At 45.9% G+C, this 18674-nt stretch overlaps 1 protein-coding gene and 1 long non-coding RNA gene across 3 annotated transcripts; one reads left to right on the plus strand and one right to left on the minus strand.

Annotated features, from left to right (window-relative positions):
* Positions 1-2168: 2168 nt before the first annotated feature.
* SOWAHB (sosondowah ankyrin repeat domain family member B) lies at positions 2169-6377 on the minus strand. Of its 2 annotated transcripts, XM_036022538.1 has the most exons (2): positions 5518-6376; positions 2169-5487 (listed from the first exon to the last, which is right to left on the minus strand). In XM_036022538.1, exons 1-2 carry the CDS (start codon positions 6040-6042, stop codon positions 3649-3651), a joined length of 2364 nt encoding a protein of 787 aa, XP_035878431.1. In that variant the 5' UTR covers positions 6043-6376; the 3' UTR covers positions 2169-3648. The 2 variants fall into 2 exon arrangements, with proteins under 2 accessions (XP_035878431.1, XP_028362941.1); XM_028507140.2 differs by having other exon boundaries at positions 2169-6377.
* Positions 6378-9595: 3218 nt separating this feature from the next.
* LOC118499846 lies at positions 9596-18037 on the plus strand. The gene is made up of 3 exons (XR_004902397.1): positions 9596-11081; positions 11454-11526; positions 14939-18037. It is a non-coding gene; the product is annotated as an uncharacterized LOC118499846 (long non-coding RNA).
* The last annotated feature ends 637 nt before the right edge of the window (positions 18038-18674 follow it).

Genomic DNA, 18674 nt, shown 5'->3' on the forward strand with positions numbered 1-18674 from the left:
ATTTGTTATATTATTTTATGCCTACTACTATTGTCTAGGAAACAAGCATTAACATCAAGGACAATCTAATTTATAATACTTTGTATATTTTAAATACTTTATATATACTTAAAATACTTTGTATATAGTTTTTATACTTTTGAAAGGGTATACTTTGTATACTTTGTGTATAGTTAATTTTAAAATTAACTATATAATACTTTGATGTATTTTTTTTTTTTGTCTTCAAATGGAGACTTTAGCAAAAGATCTGTATCTGGAATAACACTAATGCTGTCTGAGGAGCTTTGACAATCCCTGGCATCCTAGAAAATGCCATATCATAGCTGATATATCATAAAACACTTTTTTTCAACCTGTACTTAAGTTACCTTTCTATCTTCCTCTCTTTCCACACCACCTCACTGTGTCACAAAGCAGTGGCCACGCATCCCTCACAACCATAAGTGACTAAGTATTCTGTGAACACATCCTGCAGCTTTGCTCCTCCTGCTCGTTCTGCAATATTCTTTCCTCTTTTCTCCACTTGGCCCTTCAAGGCCCATCTAACTTCCATGTTGCCTTCTTGACTCCCCCCTGTCTAGGAAAAGTGCCACAAGAGCAGGAAACATGTATACCTTACTGAATGTTGTATTTCCAGCAAAACCATAGAGCCTGATACATAGAAAGCGCTCCACAACATCCCCTTCTTCGTATTCTCGTGCAGTCTTGATGCGCACGACTACCCACTTACCTCACTGTTCTGGAATCAGTTTTCAGTGGCTCCACCCTCACACCCTCTGTCTTTATCACACAACAGATGATCCATAAATACCTAGTAAATTTAGGTGAGTTGAAAATACATTCTCTAATGTCCAGACGTTCAAAGTCTTAAGGAAATCCATCAAACATTCAAACAATTCACTAAAATACTATTTGGCAAAACTGTAAGTGGAATGTGGGCACAGTGTTATGAGAATTCTGATGAAGGAGCACTACCTCTTCTGATTTGTAGGTCTCCACCCTGGAATCTTCTGATGTGAGCTCTTCTGGGGACACTTGAACTCCCCCGGAAAAAATAAGAGTCATTTCACCAGGAAAACAACAAAAGGGATTCTAAGCTAAAGGACTCAGCAGCAACCCAGAAACTGAGAGGTGGGTTGGTGTGACTCCAGTGGAGGGTTTGTGGCAGGGATTGGTTGGCAGGCGGCTGGAAGAATGCGCTGGGCCTGGCAGCTCTCCTGGCCTGACTCTTACAACATGAGCAAGAGGGTGATTTGATCAGGTCTGTGCTTTGGATCTGTTTTAAATGTGCCTGCCCTGCCTCCTCCCAACACACATGTAGACCATGTAACAGAGTCAACCGGAGTCACAGTTACGACATGTGAACAAAGGCCAGAGTGACCTGAGTGCTCATGAGAACCAACTTGAAACTGGGAGCTGTGTTCTGACCATAGAGCAATCAGCCAGCACCAGTGCTATGCAAATCACGCACTGAAGCAGAAGTTAAGAATGTGGTAGAACCACCAAAGCTGGTTTCTTTGGACAGCCCGCATCACTCACTAAGACTTCTGGCCTCAGTGAAGCCCTCCCTGATCTTTCCAGCCCGAAGGAAACTCTCCTCTGAAATACTCTGGTGTGCTTAATTTTGTACTTATGACGCTTCGAATTTTTTTTCTTGCATTATGGTTATTTTGGGCTCATTCCTAATACCACCTTTTTTCTTTTTGCCTCATTTTAAAAGCTTACATATAATATAATACAGCTTTAAAAGATACCTTGGGAGCAAGGTAGGGTATAAATCACTCAACAACAAATCCTGCTGGTTTTAAGTTTCAAGAAGAGGTCATGTCCCACTCACCTATATAAATCCTACAGCATTAAGCAAAACATATTGGTTGAATAAATTGATGCAGTGACAAAAACATGGTAAAGTAAAAACATTCTTTGGTGTTTAAAGTCGATATTTTTGTAATTTTTTTCCTTGAAAAATGTCCATTTACTAAAGTATTTGCATAGATGTTTACCTTTTATTCTTTTAAATTTTCACTTCTCCTAACCATGGCTCCACTGTCTGGGGATGTCCCTCTTTTTTCTTGATCTGATTTGCCAAGTTTCATCCCTCGTATAAACCTCTTTGGAAAAAACAACACCTAGATTTCTTTATTATGCCTATTTTAATGTTTTTAATAGAACAGAGATATGGTTGTTCCAGCAAAATTATAAAGTAAAACTACAAACAAAAAATATTTGACATTCACTGAGACACAGTTTTGTAAAGAAGAAAGTTAAGAGTAATCAGCATAAAAATAATAAGTTATAAAGATTTGTTGACATTTAAATGGGGAGGGGAGATAACCAGAAGAAATACAAAAACACTTTTAAAAGACATCATCATTGCCACAGCACATGAAAACATTTCCATAAAAAATTCACAAACTCCACTTGGACATTTCACCTTTTAACCCTCTTTGAATTTACATTCTGAAATCTTGACGTTCTCATTTCACAGGCCCACAAAGTTCAGCCCCAGCCCCATCACAAGCAATTAAGAGGAGCACTTCCTGTTAGAGATACAGCACTTCAGGCTAATATTTAATCTTAATTGGCAACAAGTTTAGTGCAAATAAAATTATATTTAGCAGCTTAAAAAATTCCTGGCAAGGAGGCCTTCACCCCTTTATCCTCACTGCTGCCCCAAAGGGAAATCACTCCTCTCCTTTGGTGAGCGTGGAGTATTGGCCATTCAGACCTGTTGAAGACTACTGGTATTGATTCCGCTGTTTGCGACGCAGGGAGTTTCCGTGAAAGCTGGTTTCAGTCACTAGGCAAGTGAGCCAACAGTGTTTACATTTGGAAAGTTTACCTTAGGTTGATTTAAGGCCTGAACACCAGTCATGACTGGATCTTACCCAACAGCTTCTCTGATTGTGGAGAAGAGACCCAAAGGAGGCACTGATCATTTCATGCATTAGCCTCTGGTAGGTTGCATCTAAAGGAAGACCAGGACAGGGCTGAGGAATCTCTTAAAATCAAATTCAGCTCTCAGGTAATAAGTTCATTTCACTGATTTGAATGGGAAAGGGGGGAGAGAGAAAGGAAGGAAGAGGAAAAGAGGGGAAAAAAGAATGAAAGAAGAAAAAGGTTTTTAAAAGAATGAAAAAAGAAAAGAGAAGCCATCTGATTTCAAATCTGGTGCTTTCCACTCTCAGCCAAATTATTCTCCAAGTGAACAGATGCCAGAATGCTACCAGCCAGAGGATTTTGTCTGAGCTTTGTCAATTCCTCGAAGTGCCTCCCTTCTTGTTAGACATCTGTTCCCTCTCTAGCCAAGGCCTGGTACTGCTGCTTCAGAAAACAATGCGGCTCACTGTGCCCCGGTCTGAGGTGCAAGGGAAGAGGAAGAGCATGTGCCGGGTTTCAGCACCTGGCTCTGCCCCTCATAGAGGTTTCACTGGCCCAAGGACTTGAGCTGTCGGAAAGCTTGGATTATCCCTGAGATCCACGATGTGCTGACAAAAAATCCAGGTAAACACTAGGTAGGCTGTCTCACTTGATCCCTCTCTCTCTCCCAACTTCTCGGCAATTTTTCTATTCCCCCTGAACTCTCTCACTGAGTCGCTCAAGGGTGGGGGTGTGGTGCCTGCATGTTGGAGAGAGGGGCCCACCTTAGTCACTGTACTCTTCTCTTTCCCTCGGAGCGGGGAGTTTCTCATACTGGTTGGCCAATTTCCATTTGTGGTGCTGACTTTTGAGTAATGCAGCCAAGGAAGCCTTTCGGCTGACAGTTTTAGTTATGTCCCGGCCCTTGGCCTTCCTGGTAGGGGAAGAGCTTCGGACTAAGGGATAGACAGGAAATATAGGCTTGCCCCGAGGGGCTCCCAGGAGCTGCCATATTTCTCCAGAGGTATTACTAGACAGATACTGCCACGGCTTCTTCCCACTGCTGTCCCGGACATTGACCCGAGAAGCCAACCCTTGCACTAGCAATTTCATGACTCCCTGGTGGCCATGAATAGCTGCAAGGTGCAGAGGGGTATACCCACAACTGGACTTCACATTTACATCGAGAGCAATGCCTGCTTTCTGGGTGCCCGAGACCAAGTCCTGAAGGGCTCTGAGGTTACCATGTTTGGCTATCCAGTGCAAAGCAGTGTACCCAGTTAAGAAGTCCTTGTGCAGAGCCAGCTGGGGATCCTCCCAGAACAAAGCCAACACCTGAATCCAAGAGCCAGTGGCAAGCTTCACAATCCATTCATGCTCCCTGGCATCTAGAGGGACCGCACACGACCTGTGCTCAGCAGGTCTGTGCGGGACCAAGGCTGCAAGCTCCTGCCTACCTGGGGGCCACAAGCTGTGCAGCCGACCCTTCTCCGAAACAGCCGCCTTAACGTCAGCAGGTTTGGGTATCAAAGCAGCATCCACCCTGGGGCTGGATGCTGCCGCTCCTGCCTTGGAGGGTTTCCTGGACCGTGGTGGGCGCCGACTCCTTTGCAGCAAGTTCTCCTCAAGACACTCCTCATCAGAGGAGAAGGATTTGGCTCTTCGGGCCCGAGAGCTCCTCCTGAGCGATCTCCTTAGCTTGGGAGCTGGCCAGGGCGAAGTCTCCTGCGAGTGGCCTACAAGGCTATTAGCCCCTGTTGGGACCTGCTGAGAGGCATGCCCATCGTCTCTGTTCCTGAGGCCCTGAGGGCTCCTGCTGGAGCTGACCTCCTTTGGAGAAAGGCAGGCAGATGAATTCCTGAGCTTTCTCCAATCCGGGGTTCCCGGGGCACCGTGCAGCCCCTCTTCAGAACCCCCAGGGGACTCTCTGGGCCCACTGCTGCTCTCCTCACTGCTGTGGTTCTCCTGGTCCACAAAGTCATCCAGTTCTTGGAGGGACAGCTGACAACGAATGCTACGAAAGACTGTCACTGGAGGGTTCCCGGGCCAGGATTCCGGAACAGCCGGAGGGTGAGAATGGGGGCAAAGAGAGGGGTCTAAAGGCGCCGAAGTAGGTTCTGGGACCCTGAATCCCAGCTCCGAGGGGAAGTTGTCAGGCAACACTGACCAGGCTCTGATGGGGCCCTGGTCCCGGGCCTCGGGGATGTGGGGATGTCTGGCCACCCATTCTCGAGTGCGTTGCTGCTGCTGCTGTTGCTGCTGCTGCTGCATGGAATAATGCAGATCGCCCGGGGTCCACAGCGCCTGCGGATTGCGGGGAGAAGGAGGGCTGGACGAGGGGGCGGGCTGGGAAGCCCCGCTCCCAGTAGCCTCGACGGTTGGAGGAGGAGAGAGGGGCTCTGTAGGCACCGGCGCGGGCTCAGTGGGAGCGCCTTCCCGCTCCCGCCTGGGAGCCCCGCAGTCATCTTGGACAGCCGGAGCCCGCGCCGTCTCCTTCCCAGCGGTGGCGGGGTCCTGGAGTGCACGGGGCAGCGGCGGCGGCCGGGGGAGCTCCCCGGAGCCGTTCTGGAGACTTTCCCAGGAGCAGCGGCCCTGCGTCTCCGCCGCCGCGCCTTTCGCACCGACCTGGGCATCTGCCGCCGCAGCTGCGGATACCTGCGCCCTGTGACGGGAGCCGCGTCTTAGCCCGCCGCCTCCCCGGGCCGCCAGCCCGGCGCCGCCGGCCGGGAGTCCATTGCAACCTGGGTCGGCCGCTAGGGCTGCGGCACCTGCCGGTTCCTCCTCTTGCTCCTTTTCGCGCCGCCGCCGCCTAGGCAGCTGCTGCTGCGGCGGCGTCTCCTCTCGGCGCTCGCTGGGCGGGGAGCAGGGCGCAGCTCCACCTGCAGCGGCGGCGGCGGCCGCGTGGCGGTCTCCGGGTCGCTGCAGCCCCTCCTCCCCCAAAAGGTCCCTGTACTTCTTCTTAAGTACCACGTACTTGGTGCCGTCGGGGTCCTGGCGCACTGCGGCTACTGAGTTGACAAAGCCCTTGAAGAGCTCGCGGCGGCGCTTGTGCTGGCTGGGGGACGCGTCCGGGTCTCGGAGAAAGCTCTTGAAGTGGCTCACCAAGGCGGCGTTGGCCACTCGGCCCCCCGCCTGGCACAGAAAGTCCAGTAGTGCCTCCTGGCTCAACTCCCGGGCCATCGCCGCCTTGTCGTCCCCTGGTCCCAGGGTGTCTGTGTCTCGCCTTCCCTGCGCTCTTCCCTGCCGGCAGAAACCTTGGCCTGTCGAGTGTCACCTGCACCCGGGGCGGCGCCACCCGCCTCCATCAGCCGCGGTGGCTGGCGCGGCTTGCAGCACCCCGAGCGCGCCCAGCAGGCGGTGGATCCCTAGGGGAGAAGCCCCCGGGCTGAGCCCCGGCGCGCAGCCCCAGGTGGCGGGGAGAGGGCGGCTCCCTGGCCGCCCCTGCGCGACACTGGCCTCTTGCTGTGAACCCCGGCAGCGAAAGTTCCCGGGATAGGTCTGAGTTGGTTTCACCTGCGCGTTGGCAACGCCTCCTCCCGGACTCCAGGGAAAGGGTCCGACCCGCCCACTCCGGTCCCTCCGCCCAGTGAGGTCTCCGACCTGAGCCGCCCATCCCATCTGAGTCAGGCGCGCGCCAGAGACTGGGGAGCACGGGTGGGCGGTGGGCGAGGTCACGAGCAGTCCGGAGCCAGCCACCGACCGCTCTGCAGACGCGCGCAGCCGCGCAGCCGCGCCCGACCTGGGAACTGGAAGGCAGGTAAGCGACCGGCCGCTCCTTTGGGTCTCGGCCACGTAGGAAACAAAAGCAGTGGAAGATCCGTTCCTGCCTTCTCCACGAGCTGCGTAAGTAATGGCTGAAGTGGATGGATGGGGAAAAGGGTGCATATTAACCATCGTTCTGCGGTCTCTCAAAAAGGTGCCTTTCTTTATCAATGCTGTGGGGCAGTAATTTCAGATCGCCTGAGGTCGGGGGAAACACCCTTTGTATCCCAAACAGGCCTCTGGTGATCTGGGGATACTGCCCAGGTACCTGCAACAAGGGATCCAAATACACTGAAGTCTGTATTTGGAAAAGAAAAGCCACTGCGAAGGTTACAGGTTGGTCTCGGCCTTGCCTTTTGCTTTCTGATTGTCTGGCGTTAAGGTGCAGGAAAAATCAGTTTGATCACTGATTGCCCCAGCAGCTAAAATGACCACTAATTATGCCTTGACAGTTAAGGTATTCGATGCCCAGTGTTACTTTGTTTTCATTTACTCTAAAATTTCTGAACCAAAGGGATTTTTGTGCAGTCTCTTTTGTGTTGGCCTAAGGGAAGCTGTCTCTTCTCCCTGAATGTAAGGGTCCCCCCACACGTCCAAAATGCTTTGCGTGTTACAGACTAGCCTGATTTGACCCCACTATGCCGAACATTAGAATGTCCCTACACTCTAACTCTCCATTCAGAGGCTGTGACTTTCTAATTCGAGTCCATTTGTAGCTGGAGCTATCTTTGTCATTGGCCTCTTCAAGGCAGTAGAATCACAGCACTTTTCCTTACAGCTGCTTTCCCCCTTCATTGTGGCCGTAGGATGGTCCTGCCCTTTCTTTCACTGAGGTCCTTGAGTAGACAAGTCTTGTTTACATTCTCAAGATACTTCCATTATTTTTTAAAAAGATTTTATTTATTTATTTTTAGAGAAGGAAGGGAGGGAGACAGAGAGAGAGAGAGAGAGAAACAGCAACGTGCAGTTGCTGGGGGTCATGGCCTGCAACCCAGGCAAGTGCCCTGACTGGGAATCGAACCTGCGACACTTTGGTTCGCAGCCGGCACTCAATCCACGGAGCTACGCCAGCCAGGGCATGTTGTTTGATCCACTCACCTCTGGCTCCATGCCCTCTCCATCCTTTTCTTAGCTGTCTTCCCATTCCTTTCCATGATGATGTCCTTGTTACCCTCAGTTCCAAATGTGACAGCAAGTCTATTCCTTGCAATCCTGTCAGCTGCATGTATTTCCAGCGATAAGGTCTGTTTTCCCCTGCTCTGTCCTTTGCCACTCTTCTTTCCTATACTCCCTCCATCTTTTAAATTTTCTTCTTTTCTCTGTCATTTCTGATTGTGTTATGAGTCCCTGCCTTTTTTTTGTTTGTCAAGGGAAGATATTGGAAGTATGTTGGCCCCACAATTTCAAAATGTTTTAACATAAATCAGTCTCAGTGATGGCCACGTAGGCCATTAGCTAAGATTTATTTTAAGTTCCCAACAGTAACCTGGTACTTTTTTATGAATGAATTGGAATCTTTGGCTTTGTTATCTGGGCCAGAAGGGAAAACTGGGAGACATATTTGTCTATTTTTGGCATTTTCTAGATCTAAAACCAGTATCAGGTTGAGAGGGGGATAATGGTTTCCACTGAGGTGGAACATTGGCTTCAAGCTTTTAGGAAGGTTATTAAAATAAAGGTTTTGTGTTAAACTTCAGCTTCCTTTTGTGTTTATTTCCTGGTGTTGTGTCTTTGTGGGCCCAAGAGGTGTGACCACACCAAGGGCAGAAAGGAGTTCAAATGGGAAATTCAGGTAGAGGATTTAGGGTGGCAAGATGAAAGAACCTCCCTTTGGTACTTTTCAAATTTTTTGGTTAAAAAATAGTGTTTTGTGGCAAGAGGATTTAAAACTTAAAAGACTAGGGAGAAAGGAAGGGTCATCAAGGACGTGGTTGTTGAAATGAGATTATCTTTAGCTGGTGGTGAAATTTAGCGGGTCAGGAGCAGAAAGGAGGGGAAGAAAGAAAAACATGAAATTGAGAAAAAAGAAAAAATGCAATTGCTTTTGATTTCTGGGTGCCCGGGTGGTTTACCATCTAGACCTTTCTTTCTCCATTTTCTCTCTTGGTTGAGGAGATGGCTAATTACAATGCTTTTACCTCATCTCGGGGAGCATATCTATGCCTCTCTTCAGTACTGTCCACTGGTTCCTAAAATATTTATGGACTATCCACGTTGCCCTGGCACTACTGAAAATGGATATAAAGAAGAAAACATACTCAAGAACTCACTATTTATTGTGAGCAACTATTGAGAGAAATGGCCCAAACCTGTGTTAGTAAGTTAGTAAAGATGTGCACCAGATGCTGGAGGAGTCGAGGGGTGGTGTGTAAAGGCAGAACCTCAACTCGGCTTGGGGGATCAGAATCATTTTCAGTAAGAGACAACTTGGAGTAGAAGAGGTGAGGAAGAGGCAGAGGGAACAGTGGCGCAAAAGCACAAAAGTCTGGCCCAGCACAGTGTGCCTGGGGAGCTAACTGCAAACTCTCGTCTACTTGACTTTAAGGAAGAGGATGTGAGTGGATGTGCTGGAAAGGAGGCTGCAGAGTGGGAGGGAGTCAGAAGGTAAAGAAGGGGAGGAGCCAGAAGAGGAGGCTTTGAAGAATTTTTGGGAGGGCAGTGACCTGACCAGACTAGTACTTTAGGAAGATCATCCTGGAAGTTCATGCTGGTTTGGAATCATGACCCATGTTAATGAGTTAAAAAAGCACATTGTAGAAAAATAGTGTATTTAATCAAATCTAAGACATCGTTGATTGTATAGTACATATTGGTTTCAGAGATGACAAAATGTAAAAAAAAATAGATGCCTCTTAAAAGTAGAAGAAATACAGCATGTTAAATAAGACCCTATTTTTAGGGGGGAAGTGTGTGTGCGTGTGTGCGTGTGTGTGTGTGTGTGTGTGTGCGTGTGTGCATGTGAGAAAGAGAGAAAGATTTGAGGACTGGATCAGGGTGACTTTAGCCTCTTTTTTATAGCCTTATAAACTCCTAGGCTATTTCACAATGAGAACATATTACTTTTTTAGCTTGAAAAAGACACTAAAGAAAATAAAAGATGTAAATGAATAACAATGACAGAGAAAAACACTATCAGATCTTTAGGCTGGATGAGGGAGATGAAGCTGTTGTCAGGGAGAACAGTCCGGAAATTACTGAGAATATTCAGAAAAGAGATGCAAAGGTGTGAGCTCAGCAGTGTCCGGGAAAGGGAGATGAGCAGATCGGAGGGATCCTTAGCGGGTGAATTCAGCGGGATTTGGAGCCAGAGGAGTCTAGTGGTGAGGAACAAGCTTGGCTTTTCTCCTGTGTCTAGCCTGAGCTGCTGCATGGATGATTGTCACCAACTACCTGTGTAGAAAATATAAACAAAAGAGTCAGTTTTGGAAATGGGAAAGATGATAAATTCAACTTGGGGCATATTAAGTTTGAGGTGCCTATAGGCCATCAAAAACAGGGATGTCTAAAAGGCCATGTAGGTTTAAGACTCCAAGAATGTATGGCATTAACATATATAAATGGCCCTTTAAGCCACAGGCATGGATAACATTGTTTAGAAAGAGACGTACAGGCAGTGGCAAGGTAAGGGTGGAGGGTGAATCCACATTTATCAAAGAGAAAGAGGAAAAGAAACTTCTTAGGAGACCTAGGAGCAGCCGGAGGGAAAGAGGAACCCCACTGAGCAGAGCGTCACAGAACAGAGGCAGAAGGAGGAACAGCTTCCTAGAAAGGATACCACGTTAGATAAGAAGTGAAATATGACCATAGCCTGTTGGGTCACTGAGGCCTGGTCTGGAACAGTTTCAGAAGAGGGGTGAGGACCCAAGTCAGGTTGCAGAAGGGTGAGGAGTGAGTGGGATTAGAGTAGGGTGAGAAAGACTTAACCGTGAAAGGAAAGAGAAAAGAGGATTCTAGATAAGGAGAATATCGGATCCTGTCACCTAAGATTTATTTATTTATTTGGTAGTCGTTACAAGAGATATGATCATGTGGATGTGCTGAGGGAAGAAAGCCAGGAAAAGATAAGTTGACGACCTAGAGGAGAGAGTAAATAATTAATGAAACAGGGCTTGGGGGTGGGGCTGAAGTCCAGAGTTCAGGCTGAGGGGTTCTCTGGGACAGGACAGGGGAGAGCTATTTTTTCCCCTTTGAGAATAAAAAGAAGAGAAAGGGCTATTGCATGAATTAGAGGGCTAAGAGATGGGGAGGCAAGGCTTGAGGGTGTCTTGTTGGGGTTAAAAAGCAGGTAGATGAGAGTAAGGGGATATAGAAAGGTAAGGTAGATATTATGAGCAGAACATCAAATATTCTTAAGTCTTCGGGCTTAAGGTCTCTGAAGTGGAATAGTTTGGAGATGATGACAAGGTTCGGAGTGTGACCACGTGGATGAAGCATCGGCGAAGTGAGAAGCATTGGAGGTGATAATATCATGGAACTATGAGAGGGGTGTTGAGTCTTGCACAGGGAAACTGAAGTCATCTAGGATGGAGAGGACACCGAGAATCATCTGTGGGAATCCTTAGTATTTTGGCACGAGTAACTTAGGTGGCATTTTGCCAGGAGTACTTGCTCTGCTCCTCATCAACAGACACACTCAGCAAGCAGTGTAATACAATGACTTAAACACATGTGTCAAATTCCAGATCACTCTCCTGTATCTGATTCTCGGATCAAGTATGCAAAGTGTGTAGAACAGAGATCATTACCTTGCAGGAAGTAGCTGTCCTTCCTATTAATATGTGTGTACTTCTTCTAAGATGTATTTTGATGTGCTTATTCTTTGTTTTTAGTCCAAGCTTCTACTGTGAATGTAGAGTGACTTCTTGACTCAGGAAGGTGACCTGCCCATTGTCAATCATCCAGGTAAGTGGTGGACCGTAGAAAGGCAGGAGAGAAAATGTGGACACTCACCCAGCCTCTGTCTTTCTTTCCCTCTCTCTCTTTCCATCCTTTCCTCCTCCTCCTTTTCCTCCTATTCCCCTCTCTTTCTCCTCTCTCTCTCTCTCTCTCTCTCTCTCTCTCTCTCTCTCTCTCTCAATTTCTACAAGTCTGGGTACTCCTCAGGGCACTCTGAAGTAACAAGGGGAAGGCATTCTCTGGTGAAGTTGACAGCTCTAATTTTAAACCAGATCATCTAATGATAGAGGACTCTCTCTATATAATTCCCTTCTGTTCTAAGCCAGCCTCCCTCCCTCCCTCCCTCCCTTCTTCCTTCCTTCCTTCCTTCCTTTTCTTTCTCTGTCAGTATTTATTGAGTGCCTACCATGTGTATGCACTTTTCTGGGGCTGAACACACAGTGGTTAAACCAAACAGACAAAATACTTTTCTTTCAGGAAACTTACATTCCAGTGCCGGAGGAACAGATAATAAACATAAAAGTAAACAAGAAAATATTACTAGATAAATGTTGAGATACAGAAGTTAACTGTTACAGTAGAGACTGACTAGGGAGCTACGGTAGCAAACATGGGCAGAGAAGGCCTCTCTTAGAAGACAGCGATATGCAGACACCTCAGTGGTAAGGAGGAGACAGCCATGTGAAGATGGAGAAGAGGGGAGAAGATGGGGAAAGCCATTCCAGATAGAGAGAATCAGTAATGTTTCATCAGAAATGAGCATGATGTGTTGAAGGAACAGAAAGAAAACCAGGGGCTAAGCTGGAGCATACTGACAGAGAGAGAGAGACAGAGAGACAGAGACAGAGAGACAGAGACAGAGACAGAGAGAGAGAGAGAGAATAGTTGGCATGAGAAGTCAAACCAGTGAGAAGGGTCTGGATCTTGTAAAGCCTGTTGGGCTTTGGGTTTTAGTCTAAGTGTGATGAGAAGCTATTGGAGGTTTACAATCAAGAGAGTAATGTGATTTATGTATTAAACAGATCCGTGGCTGTTGTGAGAGCAAATTAAAGGGGACGCTATCAAGAAGAAGCAGAAAATCCAGTTGGGAGACTATTACAGAGTGCCGGTGAGAGATGATGGCAGGTTGAAATAGCAAGGCATTAGGTATAGAGAAGGACTGAGATTTGGAAAATGTCCTGGAGATAGAACCCAGAGAATTGTGGCGGGTTGGATATATAGTTACCAAGATCGGGAAGTCAAGCGTTCGCTTTGGGGAAGGTGAAGTTGAGGATGACCATTAGACATCTAAGTAATGATCTAGGGCAGCCAGTTGCTCAGCAGTAAAGTCAAGGCTGGAGATACACATTTGAGAGTCTGGGCATTGGGACAGTATTTTAAAGCTAAGGGATTAGATGAATTTATCAATGAAGGGAATGTAGAAAGAAAAGAGAAAAGTTTCATGACCAGCCCCAAGATTAGAGGTCCAACCTTTAGCAGTATCTCGCTTAAATAACGTAACTTGTCTCAGCTGTGCTATGGCAATGAGAGGAGTTGGAAAATCTGTGTTTGTCCAGTCTGCTGGTGGCTGCAGCAGACATCTGAGTGAGAGACACCCAGGGTTCATTCCAGGATCTGGAGTAAGGTCCACCTGGGCCTTCCTACACACAAAGTCTCTCTCCATTGCCAACTTTACCAGGTATGGGTTTAAATTTGTTAAACAAGTCAGCAGCTTTCTCCACGTATACCCTGATTTTACAAATAGGAAAACCAAGTTTCAGAGCTTAGTGTCTTGTGGAATTCATGCTCGAATTAAATTGACCTAAATCTAGCGTGTTGTACCAGAGTCATCGTCTTTCCTCAGCTCTCTGGAGTATTTGACCCAGGTGACCATTTTCTCCACTTGGTGAGTCTGTCTTAGCTTCCACAACCACTGGTCTTTTTCCCAATTCTTCTTCTATCTCTCCCTGACCCAACTCTGAGTCTCTCTTGCTAACAAACTCTTCTTTCCACATCCTTTACTCATTCTCTGGATTCTACCTGAGTAACATTGTCCCTTCCCAGATCCAATTACCACCTGTGTTATCATGATGCCTAAATCTCTATGTGAAGCACCCCCCCCACCCCCGCCCCGAAAATGCACTAAGTTTCAAGCAGACAAGTTTTGGCTCAACCCCTAACTAGCTCTTTCAACCTGGTCAATTTGCAAACCCTCTTCCTACTCTTTTATAACCACAAGTGGTAGAGGCAGACTTCTCCCTCAGACAGTGTTCGTCTGGTGTGAGCAGCATTTAGTCCCTGCTCTGTTCTTCTCGTTGCCCTTTGAAGACCCTGACCCCTGGGCTGCTTTCTCACCTTAGCCCCAGTCACTTCCACCTCCTCTGGATTTACTGCCATTGCCTCTCTCCCTTGAACCTTCACCTTCTTTCTCTCTTCACCCCCAAAGGCTGAATCAAAATGAACTGACACAAGGACTTTGCTTTGAACCTGCCCTCTTTCATTCACTGTCCTAGCTCATCCTCATCATTCCTGCTTTGTCATCTCAGCCCAGAGACCTTTCCTGACTCGGTTCATTAAATCAACTTCTTGCTTCCAGGCACTTCTACATGGGGAAAGTTAAGTTCAAGATGCCCATTAGACATTTAAGTAGAAAGTGCAAGTGCACAGTTGGATATACAATTCTGGAGCTGAACTGACACAGCACCTAACAGTCCGCTATTAAATTTAACTTACACATTTGTTTTTTGTGTGTGACCCCCCTCAACCAGAATGCAGACTCCATGAGGGCTACGACTGGGTCCTGATCACCACCAGCAAAGAGTTAGTTGTGCGAGGGCTCAAATAACAAAGTGTATTGGTGTCCTGGGGCTGCTGTAGTGCATTATCTGACTCTGGGTGGCTTTAAATAACAGAAATTTATTCTCTCACCATTCAGGAGGCTAGACATTGGAAATCAAGGCATTGCCTTGATTGCTATAACTCAGATAAAGACCCCTGGGTGGCTGCCCCTTGCACACTCCCGGACCAGGGCATATGCCCTGACCGGGAATTGAACTGATGACCTTTCACTTTGCTGGACAATGCCCAACCCAGCTACATTGCTTAGGCCTCCATTCTGTTTTTAAACTACGTAGTTTTACCATGTTCATGATTAGCAGTACCCCTAGAATTACTTATTTTTTTCTAATAATTTCTGTTTATGTTTGTGTTTACAATGTACATTAGTATAGTAGCACATGCATATAATTTTAAATAAACAAATGCCCTGGGCTGTGTGTTACTCCCTAAGCCTGTTCCATTGTTTCCTACAGCTTTGTGCTTTTGTTAGCTGTTTCTCAGCCTGGTTTCTCCTTTCTCTGTTTAGCAGAATCCTAGTGATTTTTCAAGTCTTACCCACCATCCAGAGGCACAAATAATCAGTTCCTCTGGACAACCTGAGGACAACCTTATTATGGTGCATCTCACCTTGGGTCCCACTTGTCTTGGTAGCATCTCCCCTGAGGTACTGGCTGAGATTCCAGAGGGTAAGGATCCCTCTTAGTCATCATTTTGTCCCTGATGGCATGCAGTTGCAAGTAGTGGGTGCTGCAAGTGTTAACTGAATTTCATCATCTCGCAACATCCAATGTTCTAAATTTTGAACCAATATGAGACATATAGAAACATATGAGACAATATGAGATATAATGGAACAAGAGACAGAGGGCTATGGATTTAAAGCAAGAGGCTTAATTTCACATACAGCATCTTCTAAGATAGGGTATGGCCTGTAGGTCCTCCTGTATTTAACAAATGCACATCTTCCTTCATTGCATATGAAGGCTGTATAATTCCACAGATCTTCATTTTTGCATGCAGCTAAGGGACACAGAGTAATCTCCTAAATGCATTGTTAAAATTTAATATTTATAAGCTGAATTGGCGCACACCTAAAGAGTGCTAAGGGTTTTAATTCCGCACTCTGCTAAAAGTCTGGCAGACACAAAAACGCTCTGCAAGTGCGCATGTGCAGGTGATTGGCTTTCTCCCACGTTTCAAAAGGCCAATTTCTTATCATGTATCATCACTATTATAATGAGGCATCGGAGGTTCCGATTACTATTCTTTTTACTTATTAATTGTGTCTTAGTTTTTATCATTATCGGTTTGTTCTGGGTTCGTTAATTTGTTGGTGTCTTAGCAAGGATGTTTTAGACTTGGGCTCTGGAGACCTAGCATCGTCTGTGTTAAATCAGTATGAACTTGAGTAAGGTATTTAATTATTCTGAGCCTGAGTTTTTCCATCTCGAAATGGGAGTGGGTGGTACAGGTGCTTCTCTCATTTGGTTTGATGTGGGCAACCATTGAGGTAATGCATGCTGAGTGTTTTCATTGATGGTACATAGACAAGGTGCCAGCACATAGGACAAGGTTAGATGAGGATTTGGTTCAGCTAAGCATGACAGAAAACCAAACTAGCAGTCTTATTAAGACAGAAGTTTATTTCTTCCCACAAATCCATGGGCAGCCCAGAGTTGGTATGACAGTCTGCAGCCATCACATTCCTTCCATCCTGTCGTTCGATGCTTTCTCAGAGTGGGACTGCTGTTGGTGGGCCGGATGGCTGTTCCAATCCCAGCCGTCAACATCAGCCCCCAGCTAGCAGGAAGGAAGAATGGCAAAGAGAAGGGCACACACCCTTTCTAAGGATTCTCCTAGGAATTATATATGCCACTTCTGCTTTCATGCGATTGACCAGAACTTGATCGCATGCCACATCTAGCTGTAAGGACAGGCTGGGTATAAAATCTTTACTTTGAATAGGTATGAATCCAGCTAAAGGGGACGTTCATTATTACAGAACTGGGCTAATCAGCTGGAATGGTACTGACCTTTGGGGAAGGACACATCTTCATTGGATGAGACTGTCTACACATTTCAGGACACTTATACCTCCAGGCCCCAGACACTCCCTAAATGCCAGGAGGACCCAACCGTATCAACCCAATGCTCCCACACATTTACAGTTACGCCGAGGAGGTAGCATGTCCTTAAAGCCGAGGTTGCTGTGGCAGGCATTTCCTCTGCCCAGTGCAGCAGCACATGCCCTTCCAGGGAAACCCTGCTTCCCACAGCCAGAGGTGAGACAGCCATCTGCTCGAGGGGAGACAGGCCAGCCTCTGACTCAGGCCAGACCACATGAACTCTTTTCCCAGGCTTTAAACAATTGGAACTAGGGGGAAAATTTTAATTTCCTCATGGGAGAGACATAAGATCTAGTGCTGTTCATCTACTATTGATGAGAATGCAAATGGTGCTGCTGCTTTGAAAAACAGTCTGGCAACTCTGCAAAAGGCTAAATATAGAGATACCATATGGCAAAGCAACTCCGCTCCTACTCATACATCCAAGAGAAATAAAAAAAAAACACATGTTCACATAAAAAGTTGTTCATGAGTAATTATAGCAGCATTATTCATAACAGCCAAAAAGTGGAAACAGTCCAAGTGTCCACCGACTGATAAATAGATGAACACAATGTGCTATATCTGTAATGGAATATTATTTGGCAATAAACAGGAACAGAGAACCAGTGAACACTACAACATAGATGGACCTTGAAAATATGCTAGGTGAAAGAAGCCAATCTCAAATGGCCATATATTACATGATTCCATTTATCAACATAGGAAATGTGCAGAATAAGCAAATCCATAGAGGCAGGAAGTAGATTACTGTTGGCTGGGGAGAGAGGCGGATAGGGAGAGACTGCTAATGATATGGGAAGACTGAGTTAAATTACATGGCCAGTGATGTAATCAGTCATACCTCTGTAATAAAACCTTGATTAAAACTCTATAAGGAGGCTCAGAGAGCTTCCTGGTTGGTGAGCACGTAGGTGTACTGAGAGGGTGGCACACACTCCCAGGCCTTCTGCATTCTGGGCCTCACCTTACGTGTCTCCCCCATTTGGCTGTTCCTGACTTGTACCTTTTATAATAAAATAGGAATTAAAAGTATAGTGTTGTCTGAGTTCTATGAGTCACCTATTTGGTGTTGGAGAATTGTTAGAGTGCCCTGGGGAAGGTAGCATTTGCTAAGTGGGCCATTATCTAAAAAGTTTGAGAACACTACTGTGCAGGAAAGTACTTAGGACAAAAGTATCCAATCTTAAATACAGATAAAAGGTAGCAAGCAACAGTGCTACTCTGAAACACTTCTTAAAGTGAGAGATAACATACTGACATTTGTAGAGTTGAATTGTACTTTATAATATGAATGTTTACTAAGTGTAATTTTCAAAAGATACTTTCTCTTATTGACCTTTTCAAAGACAATGAGGCTCTTTAACCCAAAATTATTGCAGGGTAGATTTGCCTGTTGGTGAAAGGATGAAGTAAGAAGCTCTCTTTTAGTCATAGGATTATGTATGTTTCCATTAGAAGAATATCTCCCTGGATTTTGAAACAAAACAGCTGCTGCTATCCAAATATGTATAAATGGTGGCATAAATGTAACACATTATATTTCTTTCAACATCTATTTTTATTACATTGATTCTTTTGGAAAAGTTGATTGTTTCCATACTTGCTCTGCACCCTCCTCTCTTCTTTGGTCTCCTCCTTTTGTACCTTCCACTCACAGGGAGGAAGAAGGACCTTTTTGGAGATGTATGTATACAAGGGCAGAAATACTCAAGACTTTAAAGGGACAAGAAACAGTCCATTAGAAAAAAATTACATCACTCCAAGATGGGAATAAACGTTATTACATTCTGATCTGTATGGCAGTGAATAGGCAAAAGAAGGACCAGACTTTCAGACTTGGACAAGGACAAAGCTTCAGAGCAATTCATGGGGCAGAATGTAAAATAAATATTTGTAAAATGAACATAAATAATGAGACAATTTTTTAAGGAACTGCAGAAATAATAAAGAAAATAACTGGTCAATGTGTGTGGATATAGAATCTTCATCATGAAGAATCATATCATATGTGTGACTACTCTAATTATTAAATTGGAATCTCCACATATGGCATGAATTCATAAGTTAAAATTGTAGGTATTTATTTTTTATTGTTGTTCAAGTATATTTGTCTCCATTTCACCCTGCCACAGCCCCCCGCCCCACCCATCCCCACCTCTTACCCTCAAACCCACCCCCTTTGGCTTTGTCCATGTGTCCTTCATACAC

The sequence above is a fragment of the Phyllostomus discolor genome, chromosome 1 (assembly GCF_004126475.2).
Source record: "Phyllostomus discolor isolate MPI-MPIP mPhyDis1 chromosome 1, mPhyDis1.pri.v3, whole genome shotgun sequence".
NCBI lineage: Eukaryota > Metazoa > Chordata > Mammalia > Chiroptera > Phyllostomidae > Phyllostomus > Phyllostomus discolor.

Excerpts from the sequence above, each read along its gene's own strand:
- SOWAHB (XM_028507140.2), bottom strand. The coding sequence starts at position 6,042 with ATGGCCCGGGAGTTGAGCCAGGAGGCACTACTGGACTTTCTGTGCCAG.